The 23,388-nt window shown below is 44.6% G+C and overlaps 1 protein-coding gene and 1 long non-coding RNA gene across 6 annotated transcripts in view; one reads left to right on the forward strand and one right to left on the reverse strand.

Annotated features, from left to right (window-relative positions):
* The window catches only part of Gxylt2 (glucoside xylosyltransferase 2), a 107,411-nt gene that overhangs the window by 65,839 nt on the left and 18,184 nt on the right, over window positions 1-23,388 (forward strand). Inside the window, exons 5-7 of one of the 3 annotated variants that reach the window (XR_015685828.1) lie at window positions 1,563-1,686; window positions 10,510-10,682; window positions 16,704-17,020. Coding sequence is in view for 2 of the 3 variants with exons in the window: in NM_001447430.1 (NP_001434359.1) it covers window positions 1,563-1,686; window positions 10,510-10,682; window positions 16,704-16,886 (480 nt within the window). In the remaining variant the exon portion in view is untranslated. 3 annotated transcript variants of the gene reach the window in all.
* Window positions 1,655-13,016, reverse strand: LOC147995001 (uncharacterized). Of its 3 annotated transcripts, XR_015686938.1 has the most exons (6): window positions 12,983-13,016; window positions 9,661-9,847; window positions 8,963-9,078; window positions 6,811-7,070; window positions 3,981-4,286; window positions 1,655-2,097 (listed from the first exon to the last, which is right to left on the reverse strand). It is a non-coding gene; the product is annotated as an uncharacterized LOC147995001 (long non-coding RNA). The 3 variants fall into 3 exon arrangements; XR_015686939.1 differs by lacking the exons at window positions 9,661-9,847; window positions 12,983-13,016 and having other exon boundaries at window positions 3,981-4,259; window positions 8,963-9,318; XR_015686937.1 differs by lacking the exons at window positions 6,811-7,070; window positions 8,963-9,078; window positions 9,661-9,847; window positions 12,983-13,016 and having other exon boundaries at window positions 3,981-4,844.

A 23,388-nucleotide genomic window follows, 5' to 3' on the forward strand; every position in this document is an offset into this window, starting at 1 on the left:
TGCTTTGGTGAAAAGTAGAAATAGGATTTAGAAAGGGCAGCAGAAAAAATACAATTTGTAACTTTTTATCTTAATGTGCTAGTTGAATACTTCACTTGTGGGTGTGTTACCTTTAGTTTAAAAATAATTTTTCTAAAACAAGGACAGGATTATGGAGGCACATACATAACCACACCATTTGGGAGGTGAATGCAGGAGCCACATTGAAGGCCAGCAGGGATGTAATGCAAGACGTACCAAAATTTGTTAATTAAATGGAGGAATAAGGAAAGAAAGATGGGGGCTGGAGAGATGGCTCAGCCGTTAAAGGCTAGGCTCACAACCAAAAATATAAGGAAAGAAAGATGGTTTCTCCATTAAATGCCTCCGGGACTCTGTGATCACTGTTTTGTTTCTTCTCAGATATAAAATAGTTCTAAGATATTTTTAATGAACAAAGCAAAAGAAATAATTCATAATTTCATACTTTAATAATTATGCATGATAACATGCATAACTTCAGCATGTTTTAGAAATCGCAGGCATGATCAGGAGAGAAGACCCAGTGGGTAAAAATGTATGTGGTACCAACCTGATGACTGGAGTTCAGAACCCTAGAACCCATATAAAACTGGACACAGGCGCCCAGTGGCCTGCAACCCCAGCACACTAAAGGTCCAGACAGGAGCCATGCTGGCAGTTATCAGTCAGCTAGCCTAGAGTCGGCAGCAAAGACACTGTGTATCAAACACAGTGGAAAAGGCAGGGCCAGCTATCAGAAGACTGCCATCTCATTCCCACGGGTGTGCTGTGATACATGTGTGCTTGTATCCACATGTACAAATGGGCATTCTCACACATCCCACACGCCTGAGGAAAGGAAAGAAAAGGAAAGGAAAAGGAAGGGAAAGGAAGGCAAGGCAAGGCAAGGCAAGGCTGACGAGATGGCCCAGCAGGTAAGGGACCCAGCTGACAATACAAGCCTGAGACCCTGAATTCCATCTTGGCAACCTACACAAAAGTAGGAGAAAACCAACTTCACAAAGCTGTCCTCCAGGACCTCCACATGTACCCCATGGCACACGGTCACATTCTCCCTCTCTTTCTTTCTCTCAAATAATAAACAAAATTTAAAATAAAAAAGGGAAAAGATAAGATAACCATAAAGGGCTGGAGAGATGGCTCAGTGGTTAAGAGCACTGACTGCTCTTCCAGAGGACCTGAGTTCCATTCCCAGCAACCACATGGTGGCTCACAACCATCTGTAATGGGATCCGATGCCCCCTTCTGGTGTGTCTGAAGATAGCTACAGTGTGCTCATATACATTAAATAAATAAACCTTTTTTTAAAAAGAAAAGATAAGAAAACCATGGAGCCCACTCCACTTTGGTCCACCCTGCACCCGTAGGCACATCCCCCCAAGCTCTACCCACAGCTTCGCTATGCTTGGTTCTGTGACCGGGGAAGCAGGACCACAGCTGCATTTGCTCTGTCTCAAGGATAAGGGAAAGCCGTCCCCATTTCCACAAGACAAGGCTGTGCCTTGCTTTGCCTCAACTGCTTTCATGGTTCTCTCTTCCAGAACAGCCTGATTCCAACAGGTCTGGCTTGGGAGGAGATGCTGCTCCCGCTGTACCAGAAGTATAAGAATGCCATCACGTGGGGAGATCAGGATTTATTAAATATTATTTTTTATTTCAACCCAGGTAAGTGCTCTTTTCAGAATGCCACTGCGTAGGCTTACACCCACCTCATTTCACAGGGAGCATTCCAGGCCTGGGCTGCCATTGATGGACTACAGGGTTCACAGAGAGGCCTGTGTTCCTCTGACCCACCCCTCTATCTGCCCCCTGGGTATCTGCGGAGGCAGGTTCTTAGCAACTGGGACAAAAGGCCAAATGTTGAAGCCTCCAACGCTGCAGTCCGGTTTTAGAGAGCATCTCTGCAGTCTTGCCTCACTATTCTTCCAAGAAGTGCAGTGCAAAGTGGCATATGCCACAAAACCAGATGATTCTGTTGTCATCTCAGCACAAGACCCTCACGCTGGAGCAACTGCTTGATGTCCAGAGTGCAGAGGGCCCAGAGTAAGCTCTTGGCTCCCCAGGGTTTTGTTTTATCTAGAACAAAAGAAAATTTTATATGTTGTTAACTTGGTGGCTGGGGGTGGGAGTGGGGGAGGGTATTGTTGTTGTTGTTGTTTTGTTTTGTTTTTGTGAACTCAACCCAAGCTAGGATCCTTTGGGGAAAGGAACTTCAACTGAGAAAAGTTACTCCTTCAGACTGACCTATAGGCAACTCTCTGGGGCATTTTCTGCATTAATGATTGGTGTGGGAGGCCCACACCAATTGTGTGGGCTCACTGTGGGTGGTACCCTATGGTCTCTGCTCCAGTTCCTGCCCCCAGGTTCCTGCCCTGACTTTCCTCAGTGCTGGACCGTTACCTGAAGTATAAGATGCGAGAAACCCTTTCCTCCCCAAGTTGCTTTTACTTGTAGTCTTTATCACAGTGAATTGAAACATAATTAGAACAAAGAGAGATAAAAATTTGTTTCTGTTTTCATATTAACACCTAAATCTATTAACAGCTCCTTCTTCCCATGCCTACCCTTTGCTAAAAACATATTTAATTTCATTAAAATAAAATAAGGTAATCCTTTATTTATATATTTTAATCTGAATACACCTGTCAGTCCTTCCTTTCCTGATATAGATACCATGTTGATAAAGATTCGGCCTCTGTTACATGTCACCCTTAAAGTACTTGTGGATCAGGGGGGAAAAAGACTCCTTATGTCTCTGAGTCCAAAATAATCAAATCCTGGGAAAGAAAATAAGGAAGTCAGCATGGATGACATTTAATTCATCCCCTACACACACACACACACACACACACACACACACACACACACACACACACACACAGTACATGATCTGCACCTCCTTTTTCTTCTTAAGCAGAGATTTCCTTTCTGTAGGTGAAAGTGCATCAGTTAGGGTTCTAGGGCCCTGGAGACAGCCAGGTGGGTGCTGGTTAAATGAAGAGATGGTGTCTTGTGGAAACAAGGAGTAGGAAAACCCGAAGGCTCAGCCCAGCAACTGCAACAGGAAGGGACTTGGTGGGGAATGCACATGACATAAAGCCCCTCCCACTGATGCCATGAGACCCAGTGGGGAATGCAAGTGACATACACCCCCTCTCACTGATGCTCTTTATTCTCCTCTTTGAAGGTTGTCCTGTGCTCCTCGGGCCTTGAAGCAAAGTACTGAAATCTGCTATGGCTCTAGTCACCCACAGAGACTAGATTTATGCCAATTACACACTCCCAGGGGAGAAGTCACAGGGCTCTAACAAGGATTAGCAGGGCCAGCATGGAGTTTGGGAATAGTGGTTGGCTTGTACCAGTGTGTTAGCTTTCTCCTCACTGTGACCAAACGCCTGACAGAACCAACTTTACGAAGAGGGATCTGTTTAACTCATGGGTTTGCAGTTATCAGTCTGGGACAATCTGGAGAGACAGCTCACACCGTGATGCCAGGTGCAGCTTGCCCCCTGGCTATGAGGGGTTGAGGGGTGGGTTTGGGCCAGGTAGAGCCTTCAAAGGCTTATTCCCACTGACCTACTTCTTCTAGGTAAGCACTGTCTCCTAAAGTTTCCAGATAGTGCCACCAGCTGGGGAACAGCACTCAAAATCTGAGCTTATGGGCATTTTGGATTCATACTATAACAACTAGTAACCAAGTGGCAGGTACTAAGAAAGAGCGCAGGTTGAGGTCAAGGTGTTCAGCTAAAGGTCATGCCACGAAACAGATATAACCAATGTAAGAGGGTTATTGGGGAAGAACAGAAGGCCATCTGGGAGTGGGCACGTGAGAAAGAAACAGAGACAGACAGACAGGCTGGGGGACAGAAAGAATGAGAGAGAGCCGTGATGTCCAGAGGGACCTTTTAAAGGATATGTGGTGCTAAGCAACTATTAGCAACAATGGAAATGTACTGTACCTGGTGGCAATGGGTGATGACGTAAGCTGCTGGTGCTGGGTAACTGGAAGGCGGGTTGGGGAAGCTCTTAATTTACAGCAGCAGATGTTGCTCTAAGCTTTATCTTATTCAGACTTCATAATGACTGTCACAGTCAGTGTTCTGTTGCTGTGAAGAGACATCATGAGCACAGCAACTCTTATAAAAGGAAGAATTTAATTGGGCCTTGCTTGGAGATTCACAGATTTAGTTCATTATCAGCAGCAGCAGAAGCATGGCAGCACACAACCAGACATGGTGCTGGAGAAGTAATTGTAGGTTCGACATCTGGATCCGATCCGCAGGCAGCCGGAAGAGAGAGAGACTCAGGGCTTGGAATGAGCTTTCTGAAACCCACCCCCAGTGACACACTTCCTCCAACAAAGGCCACACCTTCTAATCCTTTCAAATAGCGCCACTCCCTGGAGACAAGTATTGAAATCTATAAGCCCATGGGGGCCATTCTCATTCAAACCACCATCATGACACAGCATCTTACAGAGAGGAAGGAGGTAATGAGTCGCAACACGGGTGTATATAACCGAGGCTCACATTCCAATTCCAGTCCTAGGGAGGCAGCGGTGAACATCTTAGACTCGGGTAGAGGATCCTAGAGCACCAGACAGGTATCCTGGCATGGGCATTTTGACTATTTTATTTCTTTCCTTTAAATATGGCATTCTGGAGACTGGAGATATGATTCCGTGGTAAAAAAAAACATGTACTGCTCTTGCAAAGGACCTGAGTTCAGTTCCCAGCAACCTCATCAGGGAGTTCACAACTGTGTGAAACTCCAGCCCCAAAGGAAGTTCCGCCTCTGTTTTGCACAGGCACATGCACTCGTGCACATACCCATGTGGACACCACCCTTAAACATAAAATGAATCTTTTTCTTAAATGGTATTTTGTTCTCTTGTCACATGGTTAGAACTATCTGACATGAACGCCTCCATCCACAGTCCCAAGCTGAGGATGAGCCACTGGAAAGGTATGGTGGCTTTGCCACAAATCATCTTAGCTTATTGTCTTAGCTGATTCAAACCACCACAGTGGCTTGAACAAACGTGGCTTCCATAGGCTCATCTATTTCAATGCCTGGTCAGTAGGGAATGACACTATTTAAAAGATGAGGAGGTGTGGTCTTTTAGAAGGAAGTGTGAGACTGAAGGCCGGCTTTGAGGGTTCAAAAGCCTGTGCTGTGTCAGGTCCCAGAGGCTCTCTCTCCCTGCTGCCTGGGATCCGGACTTAGAACTCTTAGCTACTTCAACACCTTACCTGCCTTTGTGCCAGCATGATGAGACTGGACTAAACCTCAGAAAGTGTAAACAAGCCCAGTTAAATGCTTTCCTTTCTAAGAGTTGTGGTGGACACAGTGTCTCTTCACAGCACTAGAACGGGTGCCTACTTCTGAGACCCACTGAGCCAAAGATACTGTGGCACGATTATGAAGTTGTTCAAAACCCTGGTTCTGAGCAGAGCCTGATGAGGAACCAGGAATTCTGGTCTCAGGTCCGTGCTAGGTGAACTCCCTCACTGCTCTCTGTGTGGCCATTTGAGCCCATTTTACCCAGGCACTGTATTAAACAGTGGCTCTCTCTACAGACATATAAGGATAGCCATCCCTTATAAGTTTTTCATTCATTTATTTTATATGTGGGCTTTCTGCAACCTAGAGCCAATTGTTTTCTATTTGTTTTGTTTTTTGTTTTAAGATGTGTCACCTTCAGCCATATAAAGAAGAGGGTGATGATATTGGCAGCGACCTGGGAGATAAACATGTTCATAGTCAAAGCTGATTGGGTGGCTATGGATAAAGCCGCGCACTGATGAGAGTCTCCTGTAGCCACCAACCTGCTTTCTGACATGTATTTAAAAGTCATTAGCTAAAAACTGCCATAAACTTCCTGCCATAATTAAATAGTGAGTCTGTGGATGTGTGAGTGCCTGGCTAGGTTACAGACTGCCTGGAGAGGAGGCTAATGAAGCCCATGGGGACTGTGCAGGCAGCGGGTCCCACAGGACATATCCTGGTATGTGAGCCAAGGTGGCTTCTTCCAGAATGAAAGGCTGAGCTCCCATTGTGTGTGTGTGCCTGGGGTGGGGGTGGGGGTAGGGATTGTTCATGTCTACGCATACATGTATGTGTGGTGCATGCATGTGGAAAATGGAGGCCAGAGTCTGACTTTGGGTGCCTTCTTCAATCACACTTCCACCTTTTGTTTGTTTGTTTTTGAGACAAGGTCTTTCCTTGAACCTGTAGCTTGCCATTTTGGCTGGCTGGCCAGCAAACCTGAAGGGTATTCCTCCAGTCTCTGTGTACCCAGCCCTAGGATTACATGTGTATGCTGCTGTGCCTGGCTTTTACATGGGTGCAGGGGATCAAACTTAGGTCTTCGTGCTTGCAAGACAGGCACTTTACCAGCTGAGCCATCTCGTCAGCTCCTGAGCTCATACCTTGACAGCTGGCTGGCTTTGAGTCTTGGCCAGAGTTTAATAGAGAAAACCTTACCAAAATCCAAGGGAACTCTGTTGAGATGAATGAGCTTCAGTCTCAGGGATCAAAACTCCACTCAAGGGGCTGAGAGGTGGCTCAGTGGTTAAGAGCACTGGATGCTCTTCCAGAGGACCCAGGTTCAATTCCTGGCACCCACGTGGCAGCTCACAACTGTCTTTAGCTCTAGTGCTAGAGGATCCTACATTCTCACACAGACATGGGAAACACCAATGCATATCACACACACACACATGCACACACACACGCACACATGTGTGCATGTGTGCATGCTCACACATGCCACACACGCATACATACATATTTTCCACTCAGATCAGCTACAGACGGCAGAGATAGTCACGTGTGTCCAGCAAAGCCAGGCTTTCTGGGGGCTGTCTTTGGGATGCTGCCAAGGACTGTAGTAATTGCTTCAGACTCCAGAGTCCTCCTTGGCTGCGGCGTCTTTTCTTCTTAAGAGATTCCAGTATCTGACAAAATTCTCTGTCTTCCCGGTTCAGCCTGATTGTCAGTCAATGCATAAGAGACCACAGCAAATAAAGATGGTTTTCTTACAGTTTCTAATTCAAGTGGGAGAGAAATAGACCAACTGTAAGACCAACTGGTCTGGTTGTAAGGGGCCTGAGGAAGAGGTTTCCCCACCCACACTTGCTGCCACTTTGGGCAAATTTCTAAAAAATACTGCAAAGAAAGTAAAACAAACCAGGTATGAATGACAAGTCAGAGCATCCCAACCAGAAGAGAAGTATTGAACTCTGTAAGGGAGAGAGAAGAGCCAGCCTGAACGTTACTGTTTCGGTGTTCGATTCATTTATCTCACATTAGAGGTTATTCTGGACACTGGTGGACTAAGAAACTCACGAACCACGATTTATGTACAGCACAAGAGACCAAAAGGATATTAGGGTCCATATGAGAAAGGCGCGGTTTATAGCTTTGGTTTTGTTATTGTTTCAGTGCAAGGCCTCAGAAGTGTTGGTTAATGGATGGAAATTAGGAAAATAGAGTGGAGGGGTGACTTAAAAGGAAGAGAAACAAAATCACGGCCAAGGAACTGAGGGCAAAGGGAAGTGGGGGCGGAGGGAAGAATTCAGAAAGAGATGAGACAGAGAAACTTATACACACACACACACACACACACACATGGGATGGGGGAGAGACAGAGAGAGAGAGAGAGAGAGAGAGAGAGAGAGAGAGAGAGAGAGAGAATAAGCATCTCTCCACACAGACGAGCTGTCAGGCGACAATTCTGCCTCCCCCGCCTAAGTGCTGGGATTATAGGTGTACAGCACCACCACAACCAAACACAATTATCATGGTGTGAAAAGCCTCCATTCTGTTGCTGGAGGGTAGTAATTGAGTGGCAAGATCATCTTTCTGTGAAGTTAAAATGACCAGGCACGAGCCATTCCAAAATCTTCAGCACCCACCGGGTATGAATCATCGGAGCCACAAGTGGGCCCTGGCACTTGTGTAGACTCTTCCTAACTATCTATCACTAATGGCTATAACCCATAGAGAACCACTCAATTTTATATATATATGTATATATACATATATATGCATATATATGTATATATATATATATATATATGTATTCCAGAGAGAAAATAGCAAAGACCGAGGAATTCAAGAAACAGTGACTTGAATTTTCACTTGTTTGTTATGTTTTTAATTTGTTTTTGGACAGTCTCATGGTGTACTCGGAGGGGGTGGAGGGTATACACTGCAAGGTGCACATGTACATGTGTGATATGTGTGTACATGCCAGAGTACAACCATGGATGTAGTTCCTCAAGTACTAGACACCTTGGCTAGGGGACAGGATCTCTCATTGGCCTGGAATTCACCACACAGGCTGGGCTGATGGACCAGTGAGCCACAGGGATCTCGTCTTCTCTGCTTGAAAATGCAAAGATGCTACCATACCTGGCTATTTTTACATGAGTTCTGGGAATCGATCAGGCCTTCAAGCTTGTACAACAGGCACTTTGTCAACTAAGCAATCCCCTGGACCAAATCTTATTTTTTATGCCCACTGCCTTTTTTGTTTTATTTAATTTGATGACAGTGTCCCCATTGCTGGACAGAATTGCTCTTTCCCCATCTCACGCTGTCCACAAGCCCTGCCCTCCAGTGATTCCCTGCTAAACCAGTCAGACCATATATTCCCTGGTTTCTACATCCTGTAAACCCAAGAACAGAATCCTGGGCCTGCTTACCCAGCAGCAGGGCTAATTAGTCCCCACCCCAGAAGCTGGGACCTGCCCCTCTTCTGCCTCCAATTCAGCCTCAAGTCAGATTTTATCAGCTACTTAGTTGTCTGCAGCCAACACAGATTTCTGTCTTGATTATTTCAGACCAAAGCAGTGGATTTAACAGCTTGTCCTCTATCTCCCCTCCCCCCCATTGAGGAGCTCTTCTCTCCAGCAAAGCCCAGAGGATGACTTACCTTCTTCTAAAACACATTCCGATTTCCAGAATTTTAATATGATCAGACCATCTTCTTCCTGGAGTATTCTTCCAAGTCTGTGTTTCTGTCAGAACTGCATCCTGACCGAAGCCTGCCTTTAAAGGGAACTGTCAAAACTGGACACCACTCTCCTGAAGTGACACGGGACAGACCCTTCCCATGACTACATGTATATTTTTCATTTCTCACTCCAGAAAATTCTGTCAAAGTGTGAATTGAATTTCTTCCCGAGTTTAGTTTTGTATTTGAGGTGTGGCAGCTGGGTGACTTAGCTGGTATTTAGGAAATGTGTGAGGCCCTGAACTTACAAGCAAGCAACCATTCTTTTAAGCCTGTGTTGTTCCTGACTTGTATTTTTCAATACTCAGGGTCCAAAGGTTCCATTAAATTCTTAAAGAGATCTGTGGCTCGCAAGATAGAAAAGAATGGTGCTGCACATCCAGGAATGGTTATCATTAACACTGATCAGAGGTGTACTGTGTGCTGCTGTCCACTGGTGTGCTTTAAAATAAAATGTTTCCACTTGACAAAACCTTTCCAAAGAAACGATCCATTGCTGACACTCTGGGGCAGTCCTATGTGCTTGGCACACATTTGTTGTGTATCTGATTTTTTTTCCCCCTCTTGGAGTACTAGGGGTTGAACACAGGGCTTCACGAATGTTAGCAACTTCTCACCCTCAGCGTGACATACGTTAAAATTTTAGTAAACAAAATCAGGGAGATCCTATTAGTTCCATTTTATAAATGAGGAAGCTGGAGTATCTAGAAGTGACCAGTTCCAGGTTTCACTGTTCATAAGTGAGAAGTCGAGCTTCAGACCCAAGTGTGCTGGCTGGTCTTTGTCGGTTTGACACAGACTGAGCTACCTAGAAAAAACCACAGTTAAGGAATTAATTCCATCATATTGACCAGTGGGCATATCTGTGGGGCATTAATTTCTTGGTTAATGATTGATGTGGGAGGGCCCCACCCACTGTGGGTGATGCTTCCCTGGGGCAAGTGATCCAGCACTGCCTAAGAAAGCAAAGTGGGCAAGTCATGGAGAGCAAGCCAGTAAGCAGCATTCCTCCATGCCTCTGCTTCAGTGCCTGCCTGCAGCTTCCTGCCTTGAGCTCCTGCTTGATTCCCTTTAGTGACAAATTGTTATCTGGAAGTCAGTACGAAATAAACCCCTTCCTCTCCAAGGTTTTTTTGTTTTTGTTTGTTTGTTTGTTTGTTTGTTTGTTTTTATCATGGTGCTTTATCATCACAGCAACAGAGAGACAAACGAAGACACAGCACCGTTAACTCCTTGTTTTAGATGCTGTTTGCCTTTTGTTTACCATCACTCATGGGTGCCCCCTGGATCATTGATCTCAGAATTTAAACAAGTGTGGTATATTTGACCCAGGACGTCATAGCCACACTCATAAGCATTGAAATCATGCACCGTGTGTGGTTTATAAGTATTAAGTTTTAAGCACCAGACACGTAGATGACAGCTGGCACTGACTGTAGCTGTGTCTCTTCCCCTGTTACCACCAGAGTGTCTCTACGTGTTCCCCTGCCAGTGGAACTACCGGCCTGATCACTGCATGTATGGAAGCAACTGCAAAGAGGCTGAGCGGGAAGGTGTGTCTGTTCTGCATGGCAACCGTGGCGTCTACCATGATGACAAGCAGCCCACTTTCCGAGCGCTCTATGAAGCAATCCGGGATGTAAGTATCCTCTTCAAAGTACCACTCAGCAGACATATGCTTACCAGCAAGATGCATTTCAAGTGCTGTGGTCCACAGGGGACCTTGAAGGCCAAATACTCCCAGAGAAAACTACTATGCCTTTTGCCATCCCGTAGAGTAAGAGTTCCGGGTAAGAGAGAATGCAAAAAAAAAAAAAGATCGTTTTATTTAGTTCAAGCTAAGCATGTTGCCTGGTTACCAGCTCTAAGCTCTTAAGCAATCACGTCTCAGGTCAATTAGAAGCTGCCACATTGAAAGCCACAACTTGTCAGTTCCTTTTTTTCTTTGTGTATGTGTGTGTACATGTTTGTGTCCGTTGCATGCATATATGTGGGTGAGTGTACATATGGAGTCCAGAGGTTGACACTGGATGTTTTCTTCAACCTTTCTTAAAATGTGTGTATGGGTGGTTTGCCTGCATGCATGCCTGTGCACCACATGTGTGCCTGATGCCCTTGGAGGACATAAGAGTGTGTTGAATCTCCTGGAACTAGAATTAAAGAGGGCTGTGAGACACCACATGGGTGCTGGGAATTGAGCTCATGTTCTCTGAAAGAGCAGCTAGTACTCTTAAGTATTGAGCCATCTCTCCAGCCCCTCTACTTTATATTCTGAGACATAACCTAGAGTGTACTGGTTTGACTATGAACCCGAAGATCCCACTGTCTGTACCTCCCCAGTCCTGGGATTATAGGTATAATCCAACACACACATAACTTTTTACATGGGTTTCTGGGCATCAGGTTCAGTTCCTTCAGTTTGCACACATGCTCTTTGCTAACTGAGCCATATCCTCAGCCACCAAGCCCTTGACTTAAATAAGTGCAAGCAAGAAGCAAAAAAAAAGGTGCCTGCCATTTTTACCACCAAAGGGTATAAGGGTCGTGTGGATGCCTCCTAGATGGTAGGAATCTTCTGAGAGCCAAGAGGCCTTGAGTTCTACATATCATGGACCATGAGCCAACGATGGGGAGCCCTGTAGCTGCATGTGCTTGGTTTCAAAGATCACATATAGTAGAGCCTCTTCCCTATGGTTTTACTTTATATGGCTTCAGTCAACATGTCCAACGATGGGTTAAATGTATTACATGGAAAATTCCAGAGTTACCCGCTTCATAAGTTGTAAACCGTGGGCTGTTCCTAGTAACATAGAATTTGATGCCATCCTGCTCTGTCCTGCCAGGGATGTGAATCACCTCTTTGAACATGTATCCACACGGGATATGTTACTCACCCACCATTGATGTAGTAGCCACAAGGTGTCCAGTCTGTAGGGTTCCGAACTCACTCATCGTGGTTTCAGGCATCCACCAAGAATGTAGGAATGTACTCCATGACTAAAGGATGATTTTATATACAATGCTGCCATGGAGGGAGTGGGAACCTCCTATAGTTTGAGCCCACTCTTTCTTCCTTGAAGAGATGTGTGAACACAGGCTAAGGAGCGATTCGGGGTTGTGTGCACTATTCCCTCGGGGAATTCTGTGTTGCCCAGTACCTTGACACTGAGATGACCAGTAGGAAGCCAGCAGCAGGTACTTACAAGGAGTGCCTTCCACAAGCTGTCCCTTCAAGACGCAGGGCAGGGATCAGCAAACTTTTCCAGCAGAAAGAATCCATAGGAGATTTGTGTTTTTGGCATTCATAAGCAAGGTCATGGGGAGCACAGTGACCCTCTCCATTCGTGCACTGTCACTGGCTGAATTGGCATTCTAACAGCGAAGGCTCTTGGCCCTGACTGTGGGTTCCACAATGCCCAAACTATTTGCTGTCTACTCCTTCCCCCCCCCCCAACCACAAGAACTGTTTGCTGATCCCCTGATATACACTATATTAAATTTTTTTTCTTTTTCTTAAAGATCTGAGAACCCAGTGCTGGCACTCAGATATGCACACGCCACAGCCACGTGTGCACTCCAGAGCACACCCTCGAATGTTCTTCACCTCCTACCTTGTGGAGGCAGGGTCTCTGTCCTTTACTATTTTGCGTGTCAGCTGACCCATGAGATGCTGAGGACTCCACCATCTCTGTCCCCAGAGAAGCACAGGATTACAAATACATGCTACCACGACAGGCTACTCATGGCCTCTGGGGCTCCAGACATTGGTCGTCACACTTTATGGCAAGCACTCTATCCACTGAGCCATCTCCCGCCCTGTAAAGTATCTTCGTGACCCACCCCCCAGCCTATAACACATCCCTCTGTATGAAGATGAGCATTTTACTAAAGAATTCCAGCTCTGGTCGCGCCAGGGCTGTCCTCCCCACAGGGGATCACCTACCGTGCATCCGATCACCTCTTCTCCTGTTTCCTGCTATTTAGTTTTCAAAGGGCAAGTGATTGAATTACACAATCTGTTATGCACTCTGTGACATTCTCACACTTGGTTACTCAAACATTGACTCAAGGGGGAAACCCATCCCCAGCACGGGTGGAAGTCAAGAAAGCCTGCAGCTGCGTGGGCTCCACTTTCCCTTGTGATCTGGCCCTGCTTGGGGATTGAGCAATCGTGGGCTGAAATGACTCATCTGGCTTTGTTCTCTCAGGGATCAGCAAGACAGCCAAATGACTCTGCATCTTAAACAGTTCTACATAATCACTCCGTGGGGTTCCACACTTTAGCTGAAGGAAAGCTTTCATTCAGGCATTTCCATGGGGAGAGTTACTAGCTCCAAATCAACACGGGAGTGAATACACTCCAACTTAAAGCTGCGCTCCCCTGTGCCCGCCTTCCTCCACTGGGCTGTGACATTTTTACCATATGGAAGAGCATTAGAGCTGGCTTTCCGCCTGAGCTCAAACCCCAATTCTATCACCCTCTGATTAGTCATTAACTGCTGTTACCTTACTGAGCCTCAGTTGATTTCATCATCGTAAAATGAAGATAATAGAGGGATGGAGAGATGGCTCAGCAGCTAAGAGGGCTGGCTGATCTTCCAAAGGACCCAGGTTCAGTTCCCAGCATTCACATGGCAGCTCACAACTGTCTGTAACTCCAGTCCCAGAGGATCCAGCACCCTCACACACGCATACATGCACACAAAACACCAATGCATTTGAAATTAAAATAATAAAATAAAATAAAAGATAATAATGTTACCTTCTAAGGCCTGGGGAAATGGCTCAGAGTTTAAGAGCACTTGCTCTCCCACAAGACCCCGAGTTCTGTTCCCAACATTCATGACAGGTGACTCACAGGTCTACAGAGTCCAACAAACTCTTCTGGCTCCTGTGGGCATGTGCACACATGTGGCTTGTGTGTGCAATGTGCACAAACACACACACAAATACACACACAGACACAGAAAGAGAGACAGAGAGACAGAGAGACAGAGAGAGATACACAGAGAGAGACAGAGAGAGATAGACTTTAAAAATATTATCTTCCTAATGAGATAGTTATGAGGATTAACGAAATGATGGCCTTTAAACTTTAATCACACACCTGACAGTTGTATTCAGAATGTAGACATTGTTCTAATGGCAAACATTTCACATGTTTCTTTTCCCTAGCGTGCAGCCTTTCTTTCTCATATGCACACAGCCTAACCCTGCATATGTTTGTATGAAGGACTGGTGTATGCTCCCCATCGTGACCCTCCAACAGTCATCAGAGAGATATTTTTCAGGAGTTCTTTCAACGGTCATCTATAAAGCCTACTTTAGGCAGGAATAATTCCAGTCGCCTAGGATTTGGAGACTAGCAATATAGACCAAGCCCTGTGGTCGAGATCTCTGTTCTAGCTAGGCCGTGGTAGTGCATGCCTTTCATCCCAGCACTCGGGAAGCAGAGGCAGGTGGATCTCTGAGTTCAAGGCCAGCCTGGTCTACAGAGTAAGCTCCCAGACAACCAGGACTACACAGAGAAACCCTGCCTTAAAAAACAAACAAACAAAAAAAATCTCTGTCCTAGTAGAGCAAGCCAGATGATATAAAAGTTTTCTGTAACAAAGGAAGGTCCTATCAGAATGGAAAGGATTAAAGTTCTAAGAGGAACAGGTAGGATATTTCAGTAGCCGGGTTGTCAGGGAATGCCTGTGCTAGCCTGGGACTCAGTCAGATGGGGGCATTCATGGGGAAACCCAGGGAAGATCCTGCCAACCAGAGGGCACAATCAGGAAACTCCCAGTGGGGAATGAAGTAGGTGTACCAGGGCACAGGAGTATCGTCACTCCAGCCATCATGGAGAGATAATGGGAGGGAAGAAGATGCAGCAGGGTTCCAGATCACCTGGAGCTTTAGAAGCAAGAGTTAGACTGCAGTCTGGGCAGGAAAGTGACAGCTGTGATCTATGGTGGCTTATGTCAACTAATTGCAGACTTGCAAGGAGGAGGAGGTGCAGGGCTGTTTGTGATATAGATAGCAGCTGAGAATTGAGCTAGAGGGAGTTTGTGTGCAAGTGGGAAGGTAGGAGGGCAGGGCTATGGAGATGGAATTTCTGGTCATTTGGCTAAGGGTTGTGGGAGAAAGCAACTGTGTCCCAAGCCTGAGCTGGTATGTGGCTCATTTTCAACTTACCTCAACGCCTGGATGATCCACATCTGATGACCTTGAAAGACTGGGAGACTTGTTCTAGCAAAGTAGACACCCATCCACTCTGCTCTGGGGCTAGAATAGGGCTTGCCCTTTGACCTTTCTGTTTCTCCCTCCTTTTCTCCCTCGGGTTTTTTCATTGGCAAGAGTTAAGCTCCCTACTTGATCTACCAGCTGCCCTTTCTCTTTCAATAGGATGGTGATAAAGCTTGGCACATGCTAGTTTCCAAGTAGTCCAAAAGGTTTATTTTGAAAAATACTGTTCTTTTGTATATCTCATGGGAAAATACAGAGACATTAAACACATCAAATCCTCACATGTTCGATACTGAGTGAATTTTAAAAACTCAAAGTGATCACTGACCTTTGGCCTCTTGATTACTCCCCGCCACCCCAACCTTCTCCACTTGACCCTATGCCACGGATCAAACTCAGAACTTTAAAATGCTAAGCAAGTGTTTTAACAGTGAGCCAAACCCCTAGCCTAGTGCCTAGAACATTTTGCTAAGAGACTTGTATTTGCTAAACTCTTGGCTTTCTGTAGCCACTGTAGACAGGCTCTTAAGTTTCTTGGATGGCAAATTAATTATTTAGTTAATTAATTAGGGCTGGAGAGGTTGCTCATTGGTTAAGACCACTTGCTACTTTTGCAGAAGATTCAGGTTCAGATCCCAGCACCCACATAGTGACTCATAACTGCCTGTAATTCTAGTTCCAAGGAATCCAGTACCCTCTTCTGACCTCTGTGGGTACCAGGAATGCAGCAGTGTGTGTGTGTGTGTGTGTGTGTGTGTGTGTGTGTGTGTGTATATATATATATGTATATGTATATGTATATGTATATATGTATATATGTATATATGTATATATGTATATATGTATATATGTATATATGTATATATGTATATATGTATATATGTATATATGTATATATGTATATATGTATATATGTATATATGTATATATATATACCCATATGCATGAAATAGAAATAAGTAAGCCTTGTGGAATAATAAACTGTGTTTTGTTGTAGTGGTTTTCAAATGATTGCCTGCTTCAGCCTTGTGCTCCATTCTACCCCTTAGAGATGGACATTGTCTTCAGACTTCAAGAGCCTTAGGAAAATAAACAGATCATCTTTTGGGGGTTGTTTGGGGGTTTCTGGGCATCATGGTATAGGCCTGTAATCCCAGTACACTAGAAGTGGAGGCAAAAGAATTCCAAGTTCAAGGTTATTCTTAGTTGTAGAAGACTCCAAAGAAAAATAGAGAAAACATAAGAGGGGCCAGAGAGTTACATGATTCTGTGGGGTTGTACCACGGGGCCGAAACTTAGTAAACTTACACTGTGTTGTGTGTTTTGATAAGAGTGACTTGTGTTTTAAATAGCACTTGAATAACAAGCTTCTTTCTTCCTCCCTCCCTCCCACCCTCCCTTTCTCTCTTCTTTCTTCCTTATCTTTCAGTTTCCCTTTCGAGACAATCTTTTCCAGTCTATGTACTACCCTCTGCAGCTGAAGTTTTTGGAGACGGTGCATACCCTGTGCGGGCGGATCCCCCAGGTTTTTCTCAAGCAGATTGAGAAAACGATGAGAAGAGCTTACGAGAAGCACATCGTCATCCACGTGGGCCCCAACCCCATGAGCTGAGCGTCCTCTCGCACTGTCAGCCAGCCTGGTGTCTGTAACCCGGGACGTGGATGCTTACGTGGATTGGATATTTGTGTGTGAATATTTAATGGTGCTCTATGACTGTTGAAGTTAAAAAGCCTGATTATATTTTGGTAAGCTAATTATCCCTAGAAGGGAATGTGCTTCTCCTTATTTTCTCCTGACATCCTATTTATCTTTTATTTTTCAAGTTATTTTATGAATTTAACATTGTCCCAGTGGGTTGAGAGAGGAAGGGGAATGTTTTTCTAGCTCTCAAATATGAGCCCCTGTCGTTATGTGCAGCTATCATAATAATCTGGATTTCTTGAGACTCTTCCTATGCAACTTGCTCTCTCATATCTTATTGAAAAGCAATACGTGTCGGGGCTGGCAAGATGGCTCAGGCGGTAAAAACATTTTCCCAACAACCCTAAAGGCCTGCGTTTGACTCCTTAGATAGAAGATGAGAATGAACTTCACCAAGTTATCCTCTGACTTCCAGGTGTGCCCACACTCACACCAACAAGTAAAGAAAGGTATTAGTATTGTAAATATATAGTATTGTAAATAAGAATAAGGGCTGGAGAAATGGCTTGGTGGGTATGAGCGCCGACTGTTCTTCCAGAGGTCCTGGGCTTCATTTTCAGCACCCATGTAAATGGTTCACAACCGTCTGTAACTCCACATCCAGAGTATCTAATGCTCTCTTCTGTCCTCCACGGTCACTACGCACAGAGGTAGTGTGCACATCAGATATACATGCAGGCAGAACATTCCTATACATAAAATAAAATAATAACATTTTAAAAATTAAAATAATAATAATAATAAATTATGAAACAAACAAACTTGAAGAGAATATAGGTCAATGTGCCACAATCAAGATTAGATTAGACATAATCTTACCGACCACTTGAAAAAGGTTGTTACCATTTGAATGCGTTTTCTTCCAGACTCCTTAAAACTCCCCTGGCTTCTGTATTTCCCACAGTAACACGTTTAAAACATACAACCTCAGTGAAGCCCAGCCTGTTTGCTGAGATTTCATATAGAAGACTAAACAGCCAGACGAGATAATTACAGCATGTCGTGTCTGGAAAAGGCTTTCAGACCAGCTAATTGGGCAGCATTTCAAGATGAAGCATGTGTCTGAGAGTGCATCTCAGACGGATTGCCGAGCCCCGTGGAGGGCTCAATCACGAGAGATTTCTATGCAACAAAAGCTTCCAAAAGAAAGCCCAAGGGGGGCTGGGGATTTAGCTCAGTGGTAGAGCGCTTACCTAGGAAGCACAAGGCCCTGGGTTCGGTCCCCAGCTCCGAAAAAAAAAGAACCAAAAAAAAAAAAAAAAAAGAAAAGAAAAAAAAAAGAAAGCCCAAGGGATCTCTTTAGCGAAGAGGTGTGAGTTTGTGTTTCTCCTCAGACAAGAGCACTTGATTGGACTACTGGTCAGGGGGCAGATATCAAAGGGCAACTTCAGATGTTTGGTATTTGTTTTAATTGTATTTTTAACTGTGTATCTGTCTATGTCTGTGTCTGTGTATGGCATATGAGTCCAGGTGCCGATGGAGACTGGAAGCGGGGGCGTTAAATCCCCTTGAGCTTGAGTTACAAGGGGTGAGGCTGCTGACTTAGGTGCTATGCACTAGACTTAGGTCCTCTGCAAGAGCAGCAAGTGCTCCTAACTGTGGAGCCCTCTCCGTCCCCTTGGGGTTCTTTTGTCTTGTATTTTAAAGACAGGGTTTCACAACCCGCCTGCCTCAACTTCCAAGTAAATCCTGGATCTACTGGTGTGTGTCCCCACACCCAGCTCCAGTTTCAGATTTAATTTGCTAAAAGTAAATATTTCAGAAATTTTCATTGGCAAGAAAATGCAAATTCCTGCCAGCCTCAGGACTCTTTCAACTGTGGCTAGCCATCTCTTAGTTTAGAAGCCTCACAATCCTAGCACCTAGCTACAGGAGAGAAAGCTCTTGTTCTGTCCCCGAGAGAGATCTGACTTAATCCCTTGCTTGTATGTTGGTGTCCATGTAGGGACATTTTGCATCCTGCTTTATTTATCTCAAATGACTTTTGCATACACGATTATTTTGTTGTTGTTTCCTGCAGCCTAGAGAACTAGGAGGGGCCCCTATCATCTCCATGAGGTTAAAAGACTGGAAAGGCTTCTTCTTTTAATTAATTGCTTTAAAACAGCAAGAGGAACAACCCCAGTATAAGTACATTTCTATAAAACACAGGTTGGTGTGAGATGGATCCTATTTTCCAGGAAGGAAAGAAAACGTTTGAAAAATAAACATCCCGAGTTCCCTTCATCCTACACAGACAGCAATCTGAAAAGTGGGAAATAAAAAAAAACAAAAACAAAAACAAAAAAAACCAGATTATTTTTATTTATGAAGTGTGGAGCCCATATACCAGTAGGTCATCACAGCCCCTGTCTCTGCAGAAGTGTCTCATTCTGAGATGGGACTCCTCAGCACTACATCGGAACCCTGCAGTGGCGGTTAGTGTGTGACACAGTGATTGTAGTCACAGTTGTGATGCTGAAATGCTACGGTCTGGCCACTCTCTCCTCTTGCCTACCACCTGCTATCGTTAGGGAAATCACCCTGTGGTAGGCTACTCTCATTCTTACGGCTGTTCTGTGTCCCCACCAGCAGACATGACATCTTATTTTGGTCTTTCCGGCTGCAGGCACATGGGGTGTGGGGTAACTTCCCACAATCTGGGCTTTAGTGGTGGAGCCAAGAATGTACACATAAAGGGCTGACTTGCATTCCAGTCTGCTCTCCATGGTCTGTTCGGAACGTCCAGTGAACCCACGAGTGCTAGTTAGACTCCTCAGGGGCTACCAGATCTGAAGACCTTCCATCAAGTCTGTGGAGAAGCCTTCAAATAGGAAACACAAAAGCGCCTTTGGTTTTATGAAAGCAGGTCTACTCTCAACTCTCAACTGTTTGATGCCAACCAAATGCAGAGCACTGTTGTCACTGAGTCTCAGTGGGAGAATTTTAGAACATTCCAGAAGTCAGTTATGATCTTGTGACACTTTAAGACCTGATGTGGCACACATACACCCACTCCCCAAGGTGGAATTCCCATGGTGCGGCCTACAGTTTTAGGTCCAGTGGAGAATTTAAGGAGAAAAAAAATTTTCTTCCAACTCTTTGTACCTGAAAGTGGTAATTATTGGGTTTTCTCTGTCTTTGGTATTCCCCCCCCCCCCCCCCCCCCCGCAGACACCTTTGAGATGGAGAGCCACGTGTTTATTCAATGAACTTCAAAAACACTCGATCTGATCCGAGCAGTTCCCTGCTGCCTTTCAGCTCCTCAGGGCACGCTGAATTTACCCCTGCAGGGGCTAAAGCTGGTGCTCTCCTCGCCTGCTCTGGCCTTGTTTCTTTTCCCCTCCTCATCCTTCCCTCTTGTCTCAGTTGCCGTTCTATTGCTGTGAAGACACACCGTGACCAAGGCATCTCTCATGAATAAAGCATTTAACTGGGAGCTGCCTTACAGTTTCACCAGCTCATCCGTTAGCATCATGCTGGGAAGCAGACAGGTTTGGTGATGTTGAGCTTCACATTCTTTTTTTTTTTTTGGTTCTTTTTTTCCGGAGCTGGGGACCGAACCCAGGGCCTTGCGCTTCCTAGGTAAGCGCTCTACCACTGAGCTAAATCCCCAGCCCCGAGCTTCACATTCTTATCCTCAGGCTGAGAGACCCCCAGTGCACACCTCCTCCAAGAAGGAACACCTCCCATCCACCAGGGACTAAACACGCAAATTTTTGAGCCTATGGGGGTCGTTCTGATTTAAACTAGGACACCTCCTCCTTCCTCTCTGCTGCCTTCTCTCTTTTCTCATTTCCTATTTAAAAAAAAAAGTCTGCTTCACAGATGTAGCTGTGGCGTTCTGTGTAGAGTGTCAGAGAACTTTGGGACAGCAAGTGATGACCATGCTTTTGCACAAGTTGGAAGTGAGATTTCAATGGCAGGGTTGCTGGGAAGACTGAGGTTACTCCTTGCTGTTTATTTCCAACATCTGAGAAATTGTGACTTACATAAAAATTCTAATACTCGAATATGCCCCATCTACAAAATCAATTTGACTGTCTCCCCGACTTTGACAATTGTAGTTTAGCACAGTGCTCTTGGCTTCAGCTTTTTTGTGACATTCGGATGTCATATCCGGTGCTCCACTGTGAACCATCTGCACTTTCACTGTCTGCTTCTGAAACGGACATTTAGATGCTCCCAGAGACTGGCTGGTATCAATGATGAATTTGTAGTCTCCATAAGCGAAAGTCAACAAACACATCAAACCATGCATAATCAAAGCTCGATCTGGAGTGGTAGCTCTGGGCATGGTGGCTCACAACTATCATCCTAAGAGGATGCTGGAGGGGAGGCTGGAGAGATGGCTCACGGGTAAAGAGCACCGTAACCATTTCTTTCCAGAGGACCTGGGTTTAATTCCTAGCACCTAGGCTTACAACCATCTGTAACTCCAGTTCTAGGGGGAATCTGATGCCCTCTTGTGACTTCTTAGGATAACAGGTATGCATGTAATTCACAGACATACATGCAGACACAATGCCCATACGTGTGATTTTTTAAAAACTTAAAAACACCTAAGCAGGGTCCATGCCTTTAATCCCAGCACTCAGGAGATAGGCAGGTGATCTCTGCGAGTTCAAGGTCAGTCTGATCTACAGAGTGAGTTCCAGGCCAGCCAGGGCTACATAGTAAGACCCTTTCTCAAAAACAAAGCAAGTGCACACGCACTAGGTCTGAAAAAAAATAAAAAGTTATTGAGTGATCATAAAACAATGATTCAGTAAGTTAAAATCCTTATAGCCTGCTCTGTAGACAGGTCACCTGCCACATAAATGTAGAATTATAGGATGTAATATTTGGTATTTACTCATAAAGAATAAATGTCATGTGTTTGATGAACCAAAATGGGCATCATTTCATGATCAAATTCAGAAATTCATTCTCAGTATAAAAGTGTCATTTAATAGAATGGCAGGCAGCTCTTCTTACATTTTTGTTTTCTGCTATATCTCCATGTTTTCCATTTTTGCCTTCCCCTTCCTGTCTATAAATTTCTGGGTCATACAGGAACCAGGGCTTTCTTGGAACCCGGGACAGTTCTTGGGAACCCCTGTATAGGTAGAAGAGGCTTCTAACTAAAGCTTAGATCCACTTGTCTGTGACTGGGGCTGTTCCAGACATTTGAAAAGCTTAACACCTGCACACACTCATACACACATGCTATATTCCTTTTAAAAGGGACACTACCTTTTACTGTATCTTTGAGTTGAAAAATCCTGCACGGTTAATGCCGTTCCATTCACAACAGCATTGTGGGCCTTTACCTCTGACAAGATTTCTCTGGCAAAAGAGAGAGCGCTTTGTTCTAGTTATGGTTTTTACAGGTCAAAACTGGAAATATTCTCTTGAGACTGCAGCATAAAACTGTGTGTGTCACCATATGTGTAAACACGTGAGAACCAGGCACAGTGCTGGCCTCACTGGGCTGACATGTTTGCATTCCTGAACACAGGTTGTTTTCTGTCTAGTTTGCTCAAAAAACTTGGGTGTTTTTTGTTGTAATTTTTATTTGCAAAGAAATACATTTTAAAGAAAAGAACATGGGTTGGGGATTTAACGCAGTGGTATAGCGCTTGCCTAGCAAGCGCAGGTGCCTGGGTTCGGTCCTCAGCTCTGGGGGAATAAAAACAATCCAAGAAGAAGGAATTATTATAATTAGTAAAATGGAGGACAAGAACTAAGACGACATGACCATCTCATCTTTTTAAATATCTCATCTCTTGCTTTGTTTTACCTTAAAAAAAATTTAAAAGCTTTAAATATGTTATTTGATATTGCTTTTGAAATGTGTATGTTTTTCTTCCTAAGATTTTAAGCCTAAATATGTATCTTAAGTATGTATAACTAGTAAAGAGTATTTAATACGTAGAATAGTTTATTTTTTAAAAAAGTCATTAAAAATTTTACCTTGATTATAATAGCATCCTCGTGAATTATTTGTTGAGTAGTCTTCTCTGTCCAAGGAAGAATGAACGGAGTTTGGAGCGTGTGAAAATGAGCTGTCTATAATTCCTTGCTATGTTTAGCAAAACTGTGCTTGACTTGTTGACCGCAGCACATACAAAAATAATTGAACTGCTTCAAAGGTTTTGAGCACATTGAAATATTTTTTCTATTATCTCTTTTTAAAACCAGCACAAGGTGTTCAGTTTGTCTACTGAATTTCCTCCTCATAGTTAAGTCTAAATTTGAAGTGTTTTTTAAGTTTAATTATATGCATGTGTGTGTACGTATGTGTGCATGTGCACATGCATACAGGGCCCAAGGAGGCCAGGAGAGGGCATCAGATTACCTGAAGCTGGGGCTATAGGCTGTTGGGAGCGGCCCAGTGTGGGTGTTGGGAACCAAACTTCGCTTCCTCTGCAAGAGCAGGACTTGCTCTTAA

Source organism: Rattus norvegicus, chromosome 4 (assembly GCF_021556685.1).
Source record: "Rattus norvegicus strain SHRSP/BbbUtx chromosome 4, alternate assembly SHRSP_T2T, whole genome shotgun sequence".
Classification (NCBI taxonomy): domain Eukaryota; kingdom Metazoa; phylum Chordata; class Mammalia; order Rodentia; family Muridae; genus Rattus; species Rattus norvegicus.